The sequence below is a fragment of the Nansenia antarctica genome (assembly GCF_963989245.1).
Source record: "Nansenia antarctica genome assembly, chromosome: 1".
Classification (NCBI taxonomy): domain Eukaryota; kingdom Metazoa; phylum Chordata; class Actinopteri; order Argentiniformes; family Microstomatidae; genus Nansenia; species Nansenia antarctica.
The window spans coordinates 84,874,469-84,896,201 of NC_137674.1; the positions used below are offsets into that span (position 1 = coordinate 84,874,469).

The 21,733-nt window shown below is 40.9% G+C and overlaps 2 protein-coding genes across 2 annotated transcripts; both read left to right on the forward strand.

The window, feature by feature from the left end:
- Positions 1-610: 610 nt before the first annotated feature.
- Positions 611-12,482, forward strand: coq8b (coenzyme Q8B; the record flags this gene model as incomplete). Its single annotated transcript, XM_080535122.1, has 14 exons — positions 611-787; positions 2,424-2,795; positions 3,075-3,141; positions 3,286-3,357; positions 4,341-4,460; positions 5,701-5,786; positions 6,302-6,442; positions 6,950-7,031; positions 7,240-7,333; positions 7,912-8,053; positions 8,448-8,555; positions 8,784-8,849; positions 9,836-9,922; positions 11,726-12,482. 14 exons carry the CDS (start codon positions 611-613, stop codon positions 12,035-12,037), a joined length of 1,926 nt encoding a protein of 641 aa, XP_080391248.1. The 3' UTR covers positions 12,038-12,482.
- A 2,116-nt stretch (positions 12,483-14,598) lies between these two features.
- LOC308159714 (pterin-4-alpha-carbinolamine dehydratase-like) lies at positions 14,599-17,537 on the forward strand. The gene is made up of 4 exons (XM_080533529.1): positions 14,599-14,737; positions 15,881-16,012; positions 16,781-16,861; positions 17,179-17,537. Exons 1-4 carry the CDS (start codon positions 14,735-14,737, stop codon positions 17,269-17,271), a joined length of 309 nt encoding a protein of 102 aa, XP_080389655.1. The 5' UTR covers positions 14,599-14,734; the 3' UTR covers positions 17,272-17,537.
- The last annotated feature ends 4,196 nt before the right edge of the window (positions 17,538-21,733 follow it).

The window sequence follows — 21,733 nt, forward strand, 5'->3', positions numbered from 1 at the left end:
GTTAAACCAATTAGATATCAATCTAAAACATCAGTAGTGGATTTCTACAAGATTCAAGGATTGCACATATGAATTTGTGTTATCTATATCTATATATCTATCTATCTATCTATCTATATATATACATATATATATATATATATATATATCTATATATATATGTGTGTGTGTGTGTGTGTGTGTGTGTGTGTGTGTGTGTGTGTGTGTGTGTGTGTGTGTGTGTGTGTGTGTGTGTGGGGGGGGGGGGGGGTATGTGCATGCATGTTCCCATGTACCAGTGGGTGTGTGTGTACTTGTGTGTGTGCGTTTACTTGTGTGAACGTGTGTATATGTTGGTATGTGCATGCATGTGCCCATGTACTAGTGGTTGTGTGTGTGATGTGTAAACGTCTGTGTCTCTGTGTCTCTACAGTGATGTTAGCTGAGGTAGTCAGTATGTGTCTGTGTCTCTGTGTCTCCTACAGATGTTGACTGAGGTACTCAGTATGTCTGTGTCTCTGTGTCTCCTACAGATGTTGACTGAGGTACTCAGTATGTCTGTGTCTCTGTGTCTCCTACAGATGTTGACTGAGGTATTCAGTGTGTCTGTGTCTCTGTGTCTCTAACAGTGATGTTGGCTGAGGTACTGCAGGTGCTCCGCGGGGCAGGGAAGGTCGGTTCTGCCTTCGCCACCCACCAGGGGGAGCACCTGAGGCTCCTGGCCTGTAACTCCACGCTGGGCGGCGGGGTGAAGGCGGCTCAGGAGGTGGTGGAGGGAGTCCTGGCCACGTTCATGGGTGGTGTCACGGTAAGCCACTGTACGAAGCGTAGGAGACAAGGGTGTTTGGCACTTAACACTACAACAGCCGTGCCTATTTTACCTACTGGTAGAGCCGCCTTGGACCCCCTTTTTAGAATGTAAATCTGCTATTTACACACAGAGATCACTAGAGGGCACTTCTTTTTTTAGCCTGCCTCCTACACAGAAAAACTGCAAAACAGCTTTATACTATCTTATCCTGAAGTGATTTTGATCAGGATACTGGGTGGTATAACCAGGGGTGCACATAACTGGTGCGCCAGTGCGCATGCGTCGCCAAAATGCATGCTGCGCGGCTGATCAGCGGCATGAAGGCGCTTTTGCGCACCAACAGCTGGGTCCAAGAAGCAAGCCCCACCAAGTAAGTAACTATTTGCCGTCCCCTCAGCCGAAGGCGCGACGAGTAATCCATCACGACGACCACGGCGACTCCCCTCACGAAAACATTCGGAAAGTATCGTAACTCGTACTTTCATTCCGCGTATCGCGTATCGCGTATCGCATGGTTATCACACCGACACTTGAAAATTCAGTCCCGAACGACTCGTCGCTAAAAGGAAAAACAACACCAAGGGACTTCACGTTTCTTTTCTCTGAAGCTTTCAAACGTTCAGACGTTTGTTTTACAGCGTCATTATCGCACCTAGACCCCTGACCCAGGGAATATGGTTGGGAATTCTATTAGAAAAAAGAAGAAAAAAAAAGGCTTTGTTGCACAATCAAAATAACGAGCTATTTAAAGTGATGGCCTACAACATCCTCTACCATGGTTGAAATTGAGGACAGTGATAACTTACAGCAGTCAAGAGAGCAGTGATGATGATTAAGCTTGTAGCATAAGTAAATGCTTAGGCTGTAACTTTTTGTTGAAAAGTTGATTTCAGTATTTACAGAACAGAGCAGTGCTTAAAGAGATGTCAGTTGATTTCATTGTGTTTAAAGGAGTCTGACAGACTTTCATGCTTAAAGAGCAGTCATTTGATTTTGCATTTGTTTATTTTGTTTTGCACACAATCATTTGTTCGTTCATCTTTATTTATGAATAAATGTCGTTTTGCTAATATAAGTTATCCATGTATCCCTTTTTCATCCATCCTGTGGGATGGGGTCGTGACTCGCGAGCTCGGGGAGCACCAAGCAGCATCCCTAGGTGCTCCTCTGAGCACTGGCCCCAAAAAGTTATGTGCACCCCTGGGTATAACACACATATCTAGGAAAAGTCATGAAAGGAGGGTCCAGAAATTTGATCGAGTGCAAAGATAGAATGTTTTTTTTATTCACAGAGGTCACCGCGACCCCTCACGGCTCTTCTAGTGTTACCACTAGAACATTGTGCCTATTTTACCTACTATCAGAGGTCAGATCTGTCAGTAAAAGTCACTTTATATGATAAAAAAGTAGCAACTAATTAAAATTATATTAACTGATGAATGTCACACAAGGAATGAACATTTAAAACACACATTTAAAAAACACTATTAAATAAGTGTAGCTACAAACACAGAAACAATATGATATCTAGCATTCTCTCTCTCTCTCTCTCTGTAGCCACACAGGACAAGTCGAATAAAAGCCATAAACTAAAACATTGTGAATCAACACTTTTTTTTCTTCTCAAATTCAGCAACAGTCCATCAAGGAGGACGTGTTCCCTGACGCCGAGGGTTGGGAGGAGATGGACCCAGACGAGGCGGCCCGGTGGGCGCTGGGCTCGGAGTTTCCAACTGACGTAGCCGTCAAGTCCGAGACCCCCCCTCACATGCCCCCAGGAGCTCCCCCGAGTCCGGGTGGGACTATGGGTCCAGGAGGAGGGGGGGGTGGCTGGCCCGGGCAGAGTGCCAGGTTCCTCCACGTCCCCCCTGCGCTACGCCACGGCACCAGGTTCGTCCACGACTCTGTGGTGGCCCGGCTCAGCCCGGAGGACATGAAGAAGGCGCGGGAGGCCCGGGAGGCCAGGCAGCCTCAGCTGCACGCCCACCGGCCGGTCAAACAGAAGGTTGGTCACCTCTACTTACCTCGTTATCTCTTTACTTTCATGTTTAGAGGTTTGGACAGAGAAGGGCCAGGTACCATCAAGTTTGTTGTCCTTAAACTAAGACTCTAATGAGATAAGAAATTTATTAATACGTAAGCCAAAAATGTTATGTCAAGAGTTGGCGAGAATCCTGTAGCTTGTTTTCAAACTAACTGTGTTGCCTGAAAGGTTATAAACGTTGTAGGTTTTTGACTGATGGTTTGGCAAAGATGTGTAATTCTTCTTTTTTCCCCCTTGCAGCTTAGCGATCATGCAAGAGAGAGGAAGGTTCCTGCCACCAGAATCAGCAGGCTGGTCAACTTTGGAGGTAGGAAGATTCCACCATGATACAGACATGATCAGCAATAGGTTTAATCTGTATCTGGGTAACCGGCATAATGGTGAAAGAGTGAAATTATACCACATGTAATAAAGCTCATGATTGGCTAATCCTCTTTGTTTGTCTGTGAAGGTCTGGCGGTAGGACTGGGCATCGGTGCCATCGCAGAGGTGGCCAAGCAGACTGTGGGGGGGAAGCGTTCAGGTAGAGTAGACTCATCTATGCTTTGTCCTCTACTCTCTACTTTACTCTCTACTCTCTACTCTCTAACCGCTGCTCATTTTTTGAGCCTGGATTGGCTACGAGTAGTTGACAGAGTGCAGCAGCTTGCACTGGGCCTGGTCTTCAAGATACGCTACACCACAAAGACACCCAAGTACCTGTCAACATACTTCCAAAAAGTGAACAACGTCCACACATACAACACCAGAGGAAGCTCCACGAACCACGTTCAACCGCGTTGCACCACAAACAAGGGGTTAAACTCGTTTGCAAACTATGCAGTAAAAATGTGGAACGCCCTTCCTATAATCTTAAAGGAGTGCAAAACACTGCCCACCTTCAAAACCACTCTCAAAAAACATTTACAGGAGGCTGCAATCCGTAACTGGACCCTCTAAATCAAAAATCAGATTAAAAGACCCCAACTACCCACTGTACATACTTTGTGTTTTGTCCCCCGCCCCCACCTGTGGTGTATGTCCCCACCTGTCCTACCCGCTGTACATACCTTATGTTTTGTTGTAGTGTTCTTCCCATGATGGATGTATGTTTATCTTGTAGATAGTAATAGTTATTTGTCTGTATTATCTTGTAGATAGTACTAGTTTTTTTTGTCTGTCTTACATGTAACGATGAATTGAGAATCAAGGACCCCAATTGAAATAAGCCAGTGGCTTTCTTGGGTTTTTATCCTTTTAGATGACCTTGTATGTAATATGTACTTCCATGTACCTACTTCTGCAAATCTTCTAATAAAGTTTTCAATCAATCAATCAATCTACTCTCTACTCTCTACTCTCTACTCTCTACTCTCTACTCTCTACTCTCTACTCTCTACTCTACTCTCTACTCTCTACTCCAGAGAAATTACTAAGTGGTGGAATGACCGCTTTGTTATTGTTTGAATCCCAGATTAAGCCAATTTTAAACATTTAATTTAGCATTGTATCATGTGTGTCTCTCAGACTTCGGGGCCCTCCTGGACTCTCCTCTCCTGTCAGAGGCCAACGCTGAGAGGATCGTCAACACCTTGTGCAAAGTTCGAGGGGCGGCGCTCAAAATAGGACAGATGCTCAGCATACAAGGTATAGACTCCACCACCCTCCCCTCCCCACCCTCCCCACTACACCCTCCCCTCTCCACCCTCCCCTCTCCACCCTCCCCTCACCCCCCTCCCCTCTCCACCCTCCCCACTCCACCCTCCCCTCTCCACCCTCCCCTCCCCACCCTCCCCACTCTACCCTCCCCACTCCACCCTCCCCTCTCCACCCTCCCCTCCCCACACCCCCCACACCCCCTTCCCCTCTCCCAACCTCTGTGTTACCTGTGATGACAACGTGAAAGACAGAGAACATACACACACTGTATCCAGTGACTTTGGCCTGGTTCAAGATCTCTATTTGTACCTATATACTAGCGATGTAACAATACGATTTTCTCATGATTTTAACAAAATGAGATTGCAGACAAATTATGACTGAAAGATATTATTTTATTTATTTAAGACAAAAACTACAAAATACTGTATTTTCTTAAAGAATCCCTTTTCATTTCTGAGGTTATAAGGGTATAATAACTGCAAACCACAAACTATGGAATAAATGCGTATTTCCTTTTCTTTATAAAAACGAAAGCAAAGTCAAAAGTAGATCACGCCCTCTGCTGTTCAAAAAGAGTATCGCGATTCGTCTTTCATCTCACCGATTTGAATCGTCAGATATTTGTATCGATAATGAACTGTCTCGTGATGCATCGTTACATCCCTCCTATGTACTTACTATGTAATCAAATAGAAAGAACAGGAGGACTATACACAGTAATTCATGCTCTCCAGTGCATTTATTGAACAAGCAATGTTTCAGCTGAACAGAGACCTACAGTTAGAAACGTAGTTTGTTCAATAGATGCACACAACCTAAGGGCCATAGAATAGACCTATCACTAAGCCACGCCCCCTTTGAAAACTCAGACAAACAAACAACACTCTCTCAAATTCTTCACTAACAGTGACTGGCTGACTGACCGTGACTGAATGACATTCAATGACTTACAATGGCCGGAGTTAACATTTCTGATTTACAAGTAAGTAATAGACATGTTTTTAAAAGATGCCACAAGAATATTTTGTCTAGAAGCTTTTCACCGTCAGATATTACCGAGTTTTCTGCCCGTAGTGACTTTTGCTGTGATATGATTGGACAGTTTCTATTTTGGGGCGTGGCTTAGCGATAGGTCTATTACCTGGTATGACACTTCTGTGTAGATGACCTCACAAAAAACTACTAAAATGTCTTAAAAGTCTTTCTGAATGTTGTTCCTTTCTAGATAACGCCTTCATCAACCCCCAACTGCAGAAGATCTTTGAGCGTGTCAGACAGAGCGCTGACTTCATGCCGGCCTGGCAGATGAATGTGAGTGACGCTGATGATCATCAGTTACCTGAAACATCGGGAATTCGTTGGGTTAAGAATAAGACAATATTCACAAGTATGACTTCAAACAGTTGTGGCCATGATGGAGTAAACTCAAAGCAACTAGTCACATGACCAACCAACACAAGTTAACATTACAAACATATCTGACTCCAAAAGATATTTCATTGGTTAATAATGATTGCCAATCGATCATATCAGATCCTAGATTCTATTAAGAATACCCAGAATGCTTTGCCCTCAAGTTAAGATAAATTGAATTGCGAGGAGTTAATGTTCAGGCCAATATCTGAAGCTAATGATTCAGTTTACACTATGTTAACGAGATGCATGTGAACATTAGACATTACATGGGAGAACCTGGTCACGATTATGTGTGTTTCTCAGTCAAAATGTAATGGAGCATTGAACCTTTGAGCCGGCCCCAGATGGGAATTGTATGTAATGGGTGTGTGTGTGTGTGTGTGTGGGTGCGTGCGTGTGTGACACTACAGAAGGTTCTGGAGGAGGAGCTTGGCGCGGGCTGGAGGGAGAAGCTGTCTTCGTTCGAGGACAAGCCCTTCGCCGCCGCCTCCATAGGCCAGGTGCATCATGGGGTCTTGCACGACGGCAGAGAGGTCGCCATGAAGATCCAGGTCAGTTGGAGCAGAGTTGATAGCAGCACTGACATTACCAACTGACATGACCAACTGACATTACCAACTGACATTACTAACTGACATTACTAACTGACATTACCAACTGACATTACTAACTGACATGACCAACTGACATGACCAACTGACATTACTAACTGATATTACCAACTGACATTACTAACTGACATTACCAACTGACATTACTAACTGACATTACTAACTGACATTACCAACTGACATTAATAACTGTCATTAATAACTGACATTACCAACTGACCATACTAACTGACATTACCAACTGACATGACCACAATGCTACATACAAAGCAAGCAAGGCTTTCTCATTGTGATGATCTGTGTACCTGGGTATTACATATTCTTACATATTTAATTAAGAGTTAATATACTCGAGGGCAGTTATCTGACAGAATCTGGCAGGAGTTCTTAATCGTTGATCTATCCTCATTTCATTGTGAGTTGTGTTCTGTGTTCTCCTCCCTGCAGTACCCAGGAGTAGCAGAGAGCATACACAGTGACATCAACAACCTGATGATGGTGTTGAAGATGAGCGTTGTCTTACCTGAAGGTAAGGGCTTTTCAAAGTTAACCGACGCCCAGTCCCAAACTGACCCGTAGCTCGTACTCCCGATCCCCCATGATGCACCTGTGGAGATTGGAGAAGTGTCTGTTATTGCCATATGAATCCTCTCAGATCTACACATTTAACACAGGTTAATTTGGGATTGTGGGTGTGTGTATAGAGTATTGGCATCATGTTGTTTTTTGTTTTTCAGGCTTGTTTGCAGACACTAGTCTGGAGGTCCTTCAGAGAGAGCTGGCGTGGGAGTGTGACTACAAGAGAGAGGCGGAGAGCGCTAAGCATTTCAAGTAAGCCTGGTGTTTTCATGTGTAGCATTAATTAAATGGAAGTCCTTTAAATTAATTAATTAATTAATTAAAATAATTTAATTAATTTAGCCATTTAGCAGACGCTTTTATCCAAAGCGACTTACAATTACGAATTACAGGGACATTCCCCCTGGAGTAACTGAGGGCTAAGTGCCTTACCCAAGGGCACACTAGTAGTGGTGTGGCTTCAGGCGGGATTTGAACTCACAACCTTCCGATCACAAGTCCAACTCACTATCCACTAGACCACCACTACCCCTCAATGGGAATCTGCCACTTACACACAAAGACCACTAGTTGGCCGGCTTGTACATTTGCCTGCCTCAGTCCCTCCTACACAGAAGAACTGTGAAATAGCTTCATACTAGCTTATCCTTTGGTGATTTTGATAATGTAAGGATACTGGGTGGTAGAACGCACATATCTAGGAAAAGTCATGAAAGGAGGGTCCTGAAATTTGATCGAGTGCAAACATATAACTTTTTTTTTTAACTCACTTGGTCAAATGACCCCAACCCATGGCTGTCCTAGTGTTAATGGATGTTTCTTGGCCTCAGGTCCCTGTTGGAGGACCACCCGTTCTTCCACGTTCCTGAGCTGTTTGAGGAGCTGTCGGGTAGGAGGGTTCTGGCCATGGAGCTGCTGTCAGGAGTACCGCTGGACAGATGTGTCGACCTGGACCAGGAGACACGGAACCAGGTACGACCTGGACTGTGATGGGATGGCAACAATAAATAAATGTTGATGATGTTACCCCTACCTAGATGTTACCCCTAGCCACAGATCTAGGGTCACCCTAAACCCTATCTCTCTGGTTTCGGCCGTAGCCTTTGTCAAGTCTTACAAACAACATAGTGCATGTCAGCCATTAAATATTTAATGGCTGACATGCACCATGTTGTTTGTAAGACTTTGACAAAGGCTACGGCCGAAACCGTTGTCAATTAAAATACACTTTTGCATCTGAAACTAGAGTGTGCGGCTTCTACTTCATTCTGTAGTATTCTGCTCCGTCGCCAGCACCTCGCCTACATTTTCTGTGGTGTGCGTTCTCTTCTTTTTCAAACTAACTGGTCCGTCATGTCCCCCACAGATCTGCTACAACATCCTCCAGCTGTGTCTGAGGGAGGTGTTTGAGTTCCGCTTCATGCAGACAGACCCCAATTGGGCCAACTTCCTCTACAACGCAGAACAGAACAAGGTAATATAACACACACACACACACACACACACAACAATTAAAACATTTTGAGTCTATGTGTTATCATTATACCTCTGGTGTTAAAGTATGATATGATGTTGTTGTTGTTTTTTTTCACAAAATACTATACAATCCATATTTAGTAGAGTGTACAGCTTTATTCATCATATTTAGACACTTTTGCGATGGTGAAAGTGAGACGTGCTCCTGCCTGCTCTGTGTTTTCAGATTTGTCTGTTAGACTTCGGCGCCTGTCGGGATTACCCAGAGGCCTTCACAGATGATTACTTACAGGTAAATGATCCATTATCTACATGAGATTACACTGCTATACGCTAGCTAGCACAGTCTCTTACAAAATGGACGTTTTCTGCCAATTATTATTAATAGAAAGATATGTATACCGTATAACACCTTGTGGTTCCTACTCATAATGATTTAAAATAACAATTAAAAAAAAGATAAAAAGTGTGCCCGAGAGTGTAATGTCAGTTAGTAATGTCAGTAATGTCAGTTGGTAATGTCAGTTAGTAAGGTCAGTTAGTGATGTCAGGTGGTAATGTCAGTTAGTAATGTCAGTTAGTAATGTCAGGTGGTAATGTCAGTTAGTAATGTCCGTTAGTAATGTCAGTTAGTAATGTCAGTTAGTAATGTCAGGTGGTAATGTCAGTTAGTAATGTCAGTTGGTAATGTCAGTTAGTAATGTCAGTTAGTAATGTCAGTTAGTAATGTCAGGTGGTAATGTCAGTTAGTAATGTCAGTTAGTAATGTCAGTTAGTAATGTCAGTTAGTGATGTCAGTTAGTAATGTCAGTTAGTGATGTCAGTTCGTAATGTCAGTTAGTAATGTCAGTTAGTAATGTCAGTTAGTAATGTCAGTTGGTAATGTCAGGTGGTAATGTCAGTTAGTAATGTCAGTTGGTAATGTCAGTTAGTAATGTCAGTTAGTAAGGTGGTAATGTCAGTTGGTGATGTCAGTTAGTAAGGTCAGTTAGTAATGTCAGTAATGTCAGTTAGTGATGTCAGTTAGTAATGTCAGTGATGTCAGTTAGTAATGTCAGTTAGTTATGTCAGTTAGTAATGTCAGTGATGTCAGTTAGTGATGTCAGTTAGTAATGTCAGTTAGTAATGTCAGTTAGTAATGTCAGTTAGTAATGTCAGTTAGTAATGTCAGTTAGTGATGTCAGTTAGTAATGTCAGTTAGTAATGTCAGTTAGTAATGTCAGTTAGTAATGTCAGTTGGTAATGTCAGTTAGTAATGTCAGTTGTCTCTGTGTGCAGGTGGTCCACGCAGCCTCAGTGGGTGACAGGGTCACTGTGCTGGAGAAGTCGAAGGATCTCAAGTTCCTGACAGGTTTTGAAGCCAAAGTAAGAGTTTGTTTTCTTGCAGTGACTAACAACCAAGACCATGACGATCTTCTATCTTAGTGAATGGTTTACTGAGTGGCTTATAATATCCCCCCACTCTCACATCTGTATTAAGCTTTCATTAGAATATAACCTTTTACCTGTGAGCAAAGTCTCTTTACCTGAGCTCTGGTTACATTAACACTAGAACAGCCATGGGTGGTGTCATTTGACCAAGTTAGTAAACATTTTTTTATACCTTTGCACTCGATCAAATTTCAGGATCCTCCTTTCATGACTCTTCCTAGATATGTGGTGTTCTACCACCCAGTATCCTTACATTTTCAAAATCACTTCAGGATAAGCTAGCATAATTAAAGCTATTTCGCAGTTTTTCTGTGTAGGACGACAGGCTAATTTACAAGCCGGCCAACTAGTGGTCTTTGTGTGTAAGTAGCAGCTTCCCATCCTAAAGACTATGGTCTAGTGATGCTCCGATCTGATCGGCGCCGATCGGTATCGGCCGATATGGCCTTGATCGGTTTTGATCGGAGTTCTCAAAACGGCCGATCAAACACGACCGATCAGTTAACAAAATGGCGTCGCCAGTCTGGAAATATTACACAGTGTCGGAAAGAGACAACAAATATGCAGTTTGTAATGTCTGCGCAAAAGAAATTCCTCGCGGAGGAACGCACGCAAGGACTTTCAATACCACGAATATCATACGGCATTTGCTGCGTTCGTCGATTCGCTCCGAGAGCGCCGAAGCGCACACTGGGCTCGACGTCATAAAGGGACCGAGTGCTTTGATTGGACGAGAGGTGTTCCACGAGTGCTGGTCAGAGTTCCAGCGCGACTTCACGAGCGTAGTGTAGGTAGTGTTCAGCGACGTCATGTGACCCCGCGAGCAGGAAGTCACTAAGCTAGACTAAGGTCCATAGCAACAACAACTATTAGCGCGAGAGTTTTAGGTCTTTCTCTGTGCACCTTGCACAAGTGTAGATAGCGAGCGACTTTTCAGCATAGCAGGACATATTTGAGATGATAAGAGGAACAGGCTGAGTGCCAAAAACGCTGAGATGCTTGTATTTCTCAAGGCTAATCTGACAGTGATGCTGCTTAATCAGAAGTAAGGTTTGAGTCTGAAATCTCCTTAGGTGAAATGTTTTGTTTTTTTGTTTTATTGATTATTGCTGACTTGCTGTCTTATCTCCTCCTAAATATGACTTGAAACTGACTGACTTGAAACAGTATTTTATATTTGGCTATAGCCTGTTTATGTTGCAGTTTAGTTTGGGTATGTTTATTGTTCCTCAGGAAAGCTACAGTATAAGCTCCAAGTTCTCTAAGAGCCCCTAGTTCCTCTCATTCGAGTGGAATGTTGCACATTTGATGTGACAGTGTACATTTTATTTATTATGATTTTTATTTTCACATTTTATTTGTTTTTCCTGAAGTAAGCTACAGGTGGTTGTGAATTCAATAAAACAGATGGTTGTCAATTCATGATACTTTCTCATCTCCTAATTTCATTTGAATACTTAATATACAATGTCAATGGTGTTAAGAATAATTAAAAACATAAATAATGCTACACAATAAATAGAATGCTTCAATTGCCATTTTCGACGCTGTGATCGGTGATCGGTGATATCGGATCGGCAGATCACTGATTCCAGTGATCGGTGATCGGTGATCGGCACCAAAAACCCTGATCGGAGCATCTCTACTATGGTCATTTGACCCCCCCGAGGCGGCTCTACTAGTAGCTAAAACCGTTCTATTAACTGCATACTTAACTGTCTTCCACCTCTGCCGCAGGCGTTCCAGGACGCCCATGTGGAGGCGGTGATGATCCTGGGCGAGGCCTTCGCCTCCTCCGAGCCCTTCGACTTCAGCACCCAGAGCACCACGCAGCGCATCAAGGACCTGATCCCCGTCATGCTCCGCCACCGCCTGACCCCGCCCCCCGAGGAGACCTACTCCCTCCACCGCAAGATGGCAGGCTCCTTCCTCATCTGCTCCAAGCTGGGCGCCCGCATCGCCTGCAAGGACATGTTCCTGGACATCTACAACGCCTACAACCAGAGGCACCTGGAGGAGAAGGAGGCAGCAGCGCAGGCCCAGGCTTAGTGGCACTAGGAAGAGGTGAAGGGTCGTCGACACTCCTAGGGAGCTGCTAAAGAGGGATGAACGAACTGACCCCCCCCCAATGCTATGGACCATGTTTAAGCCCTCAGATACGCCCAAAGACCGCCCCCCAATGCTATGAACCATGTTTAAGGACGACCGTGTTTAAGGCTACGACAAAGGTTAACCAACTGACACTCAGAGCTTAGACTTGGGGGAGGAAATTGAAACATTTGCGTTTGAGATACACACTTCGATTTCTTTCTTTTTTTTAACGTGGTGGCTGTTTTACAAACGATCAAATATATTCACAGAATGAGTTTCGGGGTAGCCTGTTGACTGTAAAAATATCCTATACTACCAGAGACCTTCCTCCCACATGAATACCTCCTGTTTTCTAAAATAAACAGCGTGAGCAGTTAGTTGTTCACGAACAAATGTGTTTAAACATTGCTGCCTACCACTGATTCTGTTTGAATTCAATCTTCAAATGACTGCACCTCTGACAGGGTTCCCACGGGTCCTTGAAATAGACATGGGTCATTGAAAGTGCTTGAATTCCCCTCTCTCTCTAAAAAATAATAATATATATTTTTAAAAATGTTTTACGTAATTATAGAGACCATCTCAGTGTTTCCTCCAGGATTTTTCACATTAGTGGCGGAGTGTACCTTTTTTGCGCGCCCTGCGCGCGCGCATTTTTTCCCGCGTGCACGCACTGGCGCTCAATACAAAGACGCACTGAAACACGCACTGGCGCTCAATACAAAGACGTAATTTCACAGAAAACTAGAGGGTGGCAACATAAAAATAAAAAAGTGTGCCCTGTTTACCCGTACCTCCGCCGTTCTGTTCGTGGTGATTTGAGAGGCAATAGATAATTTTTGCCCCGTGCATATTGCCCTGTAATTAGACCACGCGACCACAGCTCCGTTGTGTCTCTTATTGTCCAAATGTTCCCTGAATTTTAGCTGCATGTTTTTCCAGCATGTAAATCCGTTGTCAATAAAAATTCGACTCCCCTTCTTTCCCCCTGCCAATACTGTGTCGTTTGTGACATTTACCAACGTTTATGCTATCAATAGTTCGAAGCTAGCGTTAGATGCGAGGCTGCTCGGGAACATAATTTGTTTCACAAAATAGCCTGATTTAGTTGACCATGAATATCAGAGACTAGACTACATTACAAATGTTCATTTAAAATACTCTATTGTGAACACTGGTATAAGAACATGAACCAGAGAACAGCAGTAGTAAATGCAAGAACCCAAGGTCGTCGCTGATGATGTTGCATTATCGATTAGGATACGCTTACGGGATTAAAGCGACGGGCGAAGAGAGAGGGAAGGGATTTCCAGAAATCCAAATGTCCCGCTAAATTCGGACCAATCACAAAACTGTTTTGCAAGCGCGTCGTCGACGAGGTTAATTGTAACATTGTAACATATTGTAACTTACTACATCCTAAATCGGAACGAAATGTAGGTCTGAAAGCGGCCTAAACTAGCTTCAATCTGATTTTTTTCTGTTCTCCGGTCATAAAGTGGACTGAATCAATTAGTGGCGGAGAAAATGTATTTGTGGAGGCCCGCCACGAATAAATGCATATAGAGGAAACACTGCATCTAGTGTTCAAGCCTCTACATTCAAAAGCCTCTCTTTTTAATTGTTGTCTGCGAGCGGATAGTTCCTATCTCATCTAGATCTGTCTCAAACTATGCCGAGTTGGGTCCTTGAATTTGAGGGAATTGAGTCTTGAAAGTCCTTGAAAAGTGCTTGAATTTGATGTTTTAGAAGGTGTGGGAAAGTGTTTTTGTTTGTGACACTGACAGCATAGGGATGGGGGGAGCTGAGCATTGCTTGTGTGACAGAACGGTAGTACTTTACGTTACAACTGGTAATAAGTGAGTAATGGCATGGTAGTAACCATGGTAATTACCAGTATTACTCATACCAGTAGTAGGAAATGCAATTACATCATTATTACAAGGTAAGGCAGACCGGCGTAGTTTTATTTTTGCATGAAAGATTCTTGTTTCCAAATTAGTGTTACACAGGGCGGCTGTGGCACAGGAGGTAGAGCTGGCGTCTAATGATCGCATGGTTGCTGGTTCAAACCCCGGCTGGCCACATGTCGAGGTGTACTTGGGCAAGACACTGAACCCCAAATTGCTCCCAATGAGCGGGTGGTATGGTAGTTTGCCACCATTGGTGTGTGAATGGGTGAATGAGAGGCCGTTGTAAAGTGCTTTGGAATAAGGTGCTTTATAAGTCAGTCCATTTACCATTTAAAGATAGGGTGAAATCCCTTGGGCCCAACTTGAATATTTTAAATAAAATAAGACACATTAGATTCCAACCAAGGTTAACTATTACAGATCTGCAAGAGAGTCAAAAACCGTGTCCACCTGTCATTATAGCATAGTGTATGTGGTCCTTTGTTATTTATTTATTTTAAATAATTTTTAAAAAGCTTTTATTTTGAAGCCGCGAAAACGGTGAAAAGCAAAACCGGAAGTCTTAATTGGAGTTCAGAGGTTACAGATAAAAACACGGCCCAGTCATTTCCCACAAAGTGACGGAAATGGGCCCAGAGTGAACGCTCTGGACCCTCCTATCTCTGCTCTCTGCTCTCGCTGCCATCATGCCTCTGTGGGAGAGACGCCGAGCTCTCAGTCTCCCTCGGTGAACCCCTGAAACATGGTGAGTGTCTCGGCTTTCTTCTACAGTATACTGTCTTTAGAGAGCTGCTTAAATCAAGCAACAAGAGTAACGTATTCTGTATTCTGGTTGACACACCTGTTGCAATCAGTTATTTTATGTAGATGTCTACCCGAGATGAAGCGACATGATTTATTAATCACTGATTGCAGATTGATCATTGAGTTGTTGTGCTGTAGGAGTGTAAAGAAGAGAAGGTTTGATAGTTGATGGTTATAGTGGGCACGATTGAAAACCTTCTCATAAGGGAACATTACTATCATTCTCAGCCGTTGTGTATTATTTTTTTCTTTCATTGATAAAGTTAATCCAATGCAGGTTCAAATTATTTTTAACAGTGATGCTCTAATAAATGGCATCTAAAATGTTCAGACTTGGGGGGTTTTGGGACTAGAAAACAGGCTTTTGCATTTGACAGGGGCACAGTGTGTATGAGATTAGGTCTAAACCTCCTCTTGTTGTCTGTGTGTGCTGCACCAGATCTGTCAGAGGTTCATTGACAGAGCAGTACCCTGTTGATGTCATTCCTCTTTATCAGCAGGACAGGCTTCGCTGGGAGATGTTTGCGTAGTGTCAGTTGTCTGTCGGGTCAAAAACATGTCGGTTCATTTGAGAAACAAATGACGAAACCTCTGAAATTCGTAATAGAATTTAATAAATCATCTTTAATTGATATCTGATATACTAATAATAATAATAATAATAATACATTAGACTTATATATAGCCCTTTTCTAGATACTCAAAGACGCTTGATATCTGACATTTTGTATTTGTAAACATGCATTTTTGATAACTAACCAATTGCAGATGTATTTGCTTATATTGCACTGGATGGATGTGCCTTTTCAGTTCACAGTTGAAGCCGGCATATACCGTAGTTGTCTATCTCTTTTGTCATGTCGGCCTACCTTTCAGAATTAAACACAGTCTGAAAGTCATGTGACACCACATCATGTAAAGCTCTGTGGAATTCCATCGAGGTTCCCCCAGGTTCTGAAACCAGGAAGGAATGCAACGCTTGATTGTTCCCATATGGGGTACACTGACTCTGCAACCAATCACAGTTTGCATTTGTGAAACTGCCCCTTTCAGACTGGCAGCACTGTTTCTTTTGCTTTTCCAGGCAAGTAAAGTCCAAGGCCTGAGTAAGGAGGAGAGGGAACACCTCCTCCCCCTGCTGCATAGCGCACAGTGGGCAGAGGTGGTGGGGCGCGACGCCATCTACAAGGAGTTCATCTTCAAAGACTTCAACCAGGTCAGAGATGCTCCTGGGCCGGTTGTTCACGGCCCTCCTGGCCCTGGTTATACTATGTCAGGGTTCCCGCGCTGGTCTTAAAAAGCCGTAAAGTCTAAAATCCAGCAATGCGATCTATAAGGCCTAAAAAGGTCTTACATTTCAGTTATTAGGTCTAAAAAATGAGGTGCTAGGTATAAAAAATTAGATTAGCTTGTCCTGCAAGGAAATCAGTCCGACCACATCTATTTTCGCGGAAATTAGTAATTATGGGACTTATTTTATATTAATTATCCTTCAGACTTTTATCCTTCAGTATGGCAGTGAAATCCCTAATTTCATCACCTCGAGGATGACAAAAAGCTATCATATGGTGTCGCGAATAGGTCTAAAATTCTCTCCAGGGGAGGTCTAAAAAGGTCTTACATTTGACTTGTTGAAACTTGTAGGAACCCTGTAGTATGTAATTAGGCAGACTTGCTGTAAGGAGGCAGCCTTGTAGATGAATGGCAGCATATCGTGACGTTAGAATTCTAAGGTTCTATCTCCATTTTTGTCAAAATTTAGTTTTTTACATAATCTGATCCATTAGGTGTTTATTAATGCCTGTGTGTACAAATACAAAGGTTCCATCTCACAAAACATAATGGAATGTAAAAACTTTGACGCTCAATATCTCTGAACTACCCTAAACGGAGATAGAACCGTATAATTCTAAGCTCATGATATTCTACAACATAAACGTCTCCATGGTGATCCTGGAAGTGTAATTCATTCCTTTCCTCACAGGCGTTCGGCTTCATGTCCAGGGTGGCACTACAAGCTGAGAAGATGGACCACCACCCTGAGTGGTTTAATGTGTACAACAAGGTAATGACCCAGGCCCAGTAACAAAGTCTTGGCAGGGTTCGACAGTAACACTTGCCCGCTTGCCCAGAGCAAGTAAAAACTTTGCCAGGTTTGTTGCCAGCAGCGTCGTCGGGCTCGTGCAAACAAACCCGGCGATTTTTTTTTACTTGCTCCAGGCAAACGGGCAAGCATTACTGTCGAACCCTGCTTGGGTAAATTACATTTAGACAGTAGAAAAAAGAGGTATATGAGACCAAATCAAAAACAGTCAGGGATAAATAAATGATCTCTCTTACCTTAGATGTCTTATGCCCCCCCCATTCCTCTCATTCTGACAGGTGCAGATCACATTGAGCACACATGACTGTGGGGGCCTCTCCCAGCGTGACATCACTCTGGCTACGTTCGTTGACCAAGCGTCGATGCTCTGAGCCACTCCTGGCCTGACACTTCAGTCTGTGTCTTAGTCATTTCAATGGCGACCTCATAGCTCTCTGACCTCTTCAGAATCTAAATCATAATGTTTATAATCACATTCAATTCAATATATCGGATTCTGAACCTATCCTTGTGGAAATGATTTAATTCCAGACATTTTCACAATATCAAAACTGTGCCTTTCCATCAGAGCTGTCACTGTGTTTCCTACTGTGTGTCTACTGTTGTCAGTGAAGATAAATAAAATTATTTGAATAACCGATAATAATTTGTCTCATTTGCTCCTCGGTAAGAAACATTGAACCCTCCCGACATTATAAAGCTATAAACAAAACCAAATTCATCATGTTGAGTATAGTATGATAGATTATGATGTAATATAGTAAGCGTCACACAAAAGATTACTACATCATACTATACTATATCATACGATACTATGTTCTTTTTTTGTGACGCTTACTATACTACATCATAATATAGCATACTATACTATACTACAACATACTACTATATATCATATTATAAATGTGTGTCCATGTGCTTTTGTATTACAATAAAGGAAAAAAAAGAATGAAGTGAAAAAAAGAACATAGTATAGTATGGTATATTATATATCATATTTTTCCCCTAGGAAAAACCTAGGATAGGGTAACCCTAATCCTTTTGTGCCACATACTATACCATATTATGAATGTGTGTCCATGTGCTTTTGTATTACAATAATAATTATTATTAAATAATTCTTATATAAAAAAAGAACATAGTATAGTATGATAAACATTTTTATATATAATATATCATACTAAGGGAAAAAATGATGTAGTGGAAAAAAGAACATAGTATGATGTATATCTTTTTTTCCCACTTTATTATTTTTTTCCTTAGTATTATAGTATGATATAGTATAGTTATATAAAATATATATTATTATCTTACTAAGGAAAAAAAGAATAAAGTTTTAAAAAAAGAACATAGTATACTATGTGTTTTTGTGTGTTTTTTCCCCACTTTATTCATTTTTTCCTTAGTATTATAGTATAGTATGATATATTATTATCTTACTAAAGAAAAATATTATTAAAAATTTATAAAATTATAAAGTGGAAAAAAACAGAAAAAAACAACATAGTATACTATGTCGTTTTTTTCTGTTTTTTTCCACTTTATTATTTCTTTCCTTAGTATAATAATAATATATCATACTATACCTTATCATACTATAATACTAATGAAAAGAACAAACAAAATATAATCTATCATACTTTACTATGTTCTTTTTTTTCCTTAGTATTATAGTATAATAAGGTATAGTATGATATATTATTATTATACTAAGGAAAGAAATAATAAAGTGAAAAAATATAACATAGTATCTTTATTTTTTTCCTAAATAAATTATATTATTATATTATTATTAAGGAAAAAAATAATAACGTGAAAAGAACGGAAAAAACAACACAGTTGTTCTTTGTTCTTTTTTCAGTTTTTTTCATTTGATTATTTTTCCCTTAATATTATAGTAGCCTATGATATAGTATAGTATGATATATTATTATTAGTGATGGCGAGATGAAGCTTCTTGAACTGTTGAAGCTTTCCATCAAATTGCGTCACACATGGACCGAAGCAGGCCGAGTGATGATGACACCGTAGCTTTGTATGGAGGACCAAGTCTGACAAAATTAACAATAAATATATACACACATAAATGAATGTATGAACAAATACACATACAAATACACACAGTATATCGCAATACATTTCTATATGTATTTATTCTTTTCCACATTTATTCTTTCTTTTCCACATTCATTCTTTCTTTTCCACATTGTTTTCCACATTCATTCTTTCTTTTCCACATTGTTTTCCACATTAATTCTTTCTTTTCCACATTCATTCTTTCTTTTCCACATTGTTTTCCACATTCATTCTTTCTTTTCCACATTGTTTTCCACATTGTTTTCCACATTCATTCTTTCTTTTCCACATTCAAGCTTTCATTCTTTCCCCGATTATCAGTAATGTATGCAAATATAGGGGCGTGTCTTGCATGTTGTCCTCGCCCCACGCATTTTCATTGGTTGATGCCCCACGCATTTTCATTGGTTGATACCGCGCGTGACGTGGTAAAAGCGACAAAGTTGATATGTTTTCATTGTTAACATACTGTGTTCAAAACGGTGAAGAACACGTTCAAAACAAAATGATTTGGTGTATTTTTGCAGTAATCATATTCCTATCATATGACAGAAAGCTCACAATAAACCGTTGTTTTGCACAGTGTTTGAGTGACTGTTATTTTGCACTCTATTGACACTCTTCAGTTCCAGAACCTCAGCAAAGTCTGATAACGGATGAGCGGTGGTATTTTCACTATTTGCAGTAATCATATTGACATGTCTAGAAAATATTAGCAGAATATATACAATGAAATGAAATAGACTAGATGCATTGCCAGGGAAGACATTAGATGTGACCATTTCTTAATGTTCTTGCTCTGTACAGAAAGTATGCAGCAACTTCAAAAAGTACATTTGAGGTACACACACTGTCACATTCTGTGCTTCATGTGTTGTGTAGACAAGCATACCCATGTACACACAATTGTAGCCAGTGTTATTTCAGAATTATTTGAGATTTTTCAGACAAAATACTGTATTTCGACAGTGACAGTGAAAATAGTGTACATTCCGTCCGTGTTTTGTGATTCAGCATTTGCAGACATTTTTAAGAGATGTATTTCATAGCTATTGGCAAAAACAATCTTAGTTTGCTTCTTTCATTTCTATTCTTGTTCATCACCTGTATTTTCTTTGCAGCTTTGATTATACTGTAATTAGATCAATGTGAAAGTCACTACCATTTTCACCCACAAGAGTGCAGCGTCTACATCGAATGAGAGCAGCAGTTCCAATTCACTTTTTACCCCAATATAGAGTGCCATATGCCCCCAATAAAGTTAGAATTCATTGAAAAACACTTCTCCCTTCAAGCAGGACACCGTGTGCATTTTCGGATGGTTGAGACTCTCTCCACGCTCTCTCCGTCGATGAGCAGGGGCTGGACCTCCGATTTTTTCCTCCTGAAGTCCACGATGATTTCCTGGGTCTTTTGACTGGGTCCTACTGTTCAACTTTTTATTCATGATAATGCATTTCATAACATCCAAGTATTGTTTAATAATTACAGATCCAATTAAATATGATTCCCGATTAAACTGTACTACATATTTGTTTTGCAGAAACAGATATCTCTGTTTGTATTTATTATCCTAAATCATGTTTTTTTCTTTTAGATTAGATTAGATTCAACCTAATTGTCATTAACAGAGTAGAAGTACTAAGTAATAAGACAACGAAACGCAGTTCGTCATCTAGAAAAAGTATATTAACTAATAAATAAAAGTTTTATTATTATTATTATTATTATCTAACTAGATGCGTTGTGCAAAATCCATGAATGTTTCAGGTTTATTGTTACGTCACATTACACGAGTCATTGCAGCACAAGACATAAGGAAATAATAATAATAATAATAGCCTAATAATAATAATAACGTTTTATTTGTATAGCACTTTTTCTGCAAACGTTGCAGCTCAAAGTGCATAATATACATGAACTAGTTTATTTTATATAAACTAATAAACAATTGTATATAAACTAATGCAATTATAGGCATAATGAGCTGCAACGTAAAAGGTAAAGCGCTATACAAATAAAAAGTTATTCTTATTCTTATTAATATTATTAATATGATTATTATTAGTATTATTAAGGTGACAATATTACAGGTAAGACAGGATACAGGATAAGGCCTCCAAGATCTCCAGAGACCCATCCCACCCTGGGTACGAACACTTTGCTCGGCTGGCCTCAAACAGGTGGTTCAGGACCATGTTCGCAAGGACAAACAGACTGAAGCTCAGCTTCTACCCCAGGGCCATTCAGGCCCTGAACACAGCAAAGACCTAGGTTCTAGGCCCTGGACAATCTTGACAAATTGATGGCAGCTACTAGATTGAAATCAAGTGTAATACTGAAACACAACTGTGAACATTTCAAACCTGCAAACTGCGACACTTTAAATGAATGTGCAATAACACTATGTGCAATATGACAACCCTCGGGTACATAAGGTTCAGAGATAGGAAATGTTAGAATAGGTATAGCATAGCATGGAGTACAGCACAGTGTTTTATTTGTATAGTATAGTATAGTGGATAGTGTACATAGCCTTTATTTATGTAAACCAGCTCTTTTCCCTTCTTGTTTTTATAAAAAAAAATCCTAGCACCATGGGAGCCCCCCCTCCCAAATTTCGTTGTTTGGTACCTGTACTATATCAATGACAATAAAGACCATTCATTCATTCATTCAATTGAAATTCAGGTCTCGTCATCGCCAAATAAAATTGGGAGTGCAAAAAATAATAATAATAGTGGTGCAACTAGTGAT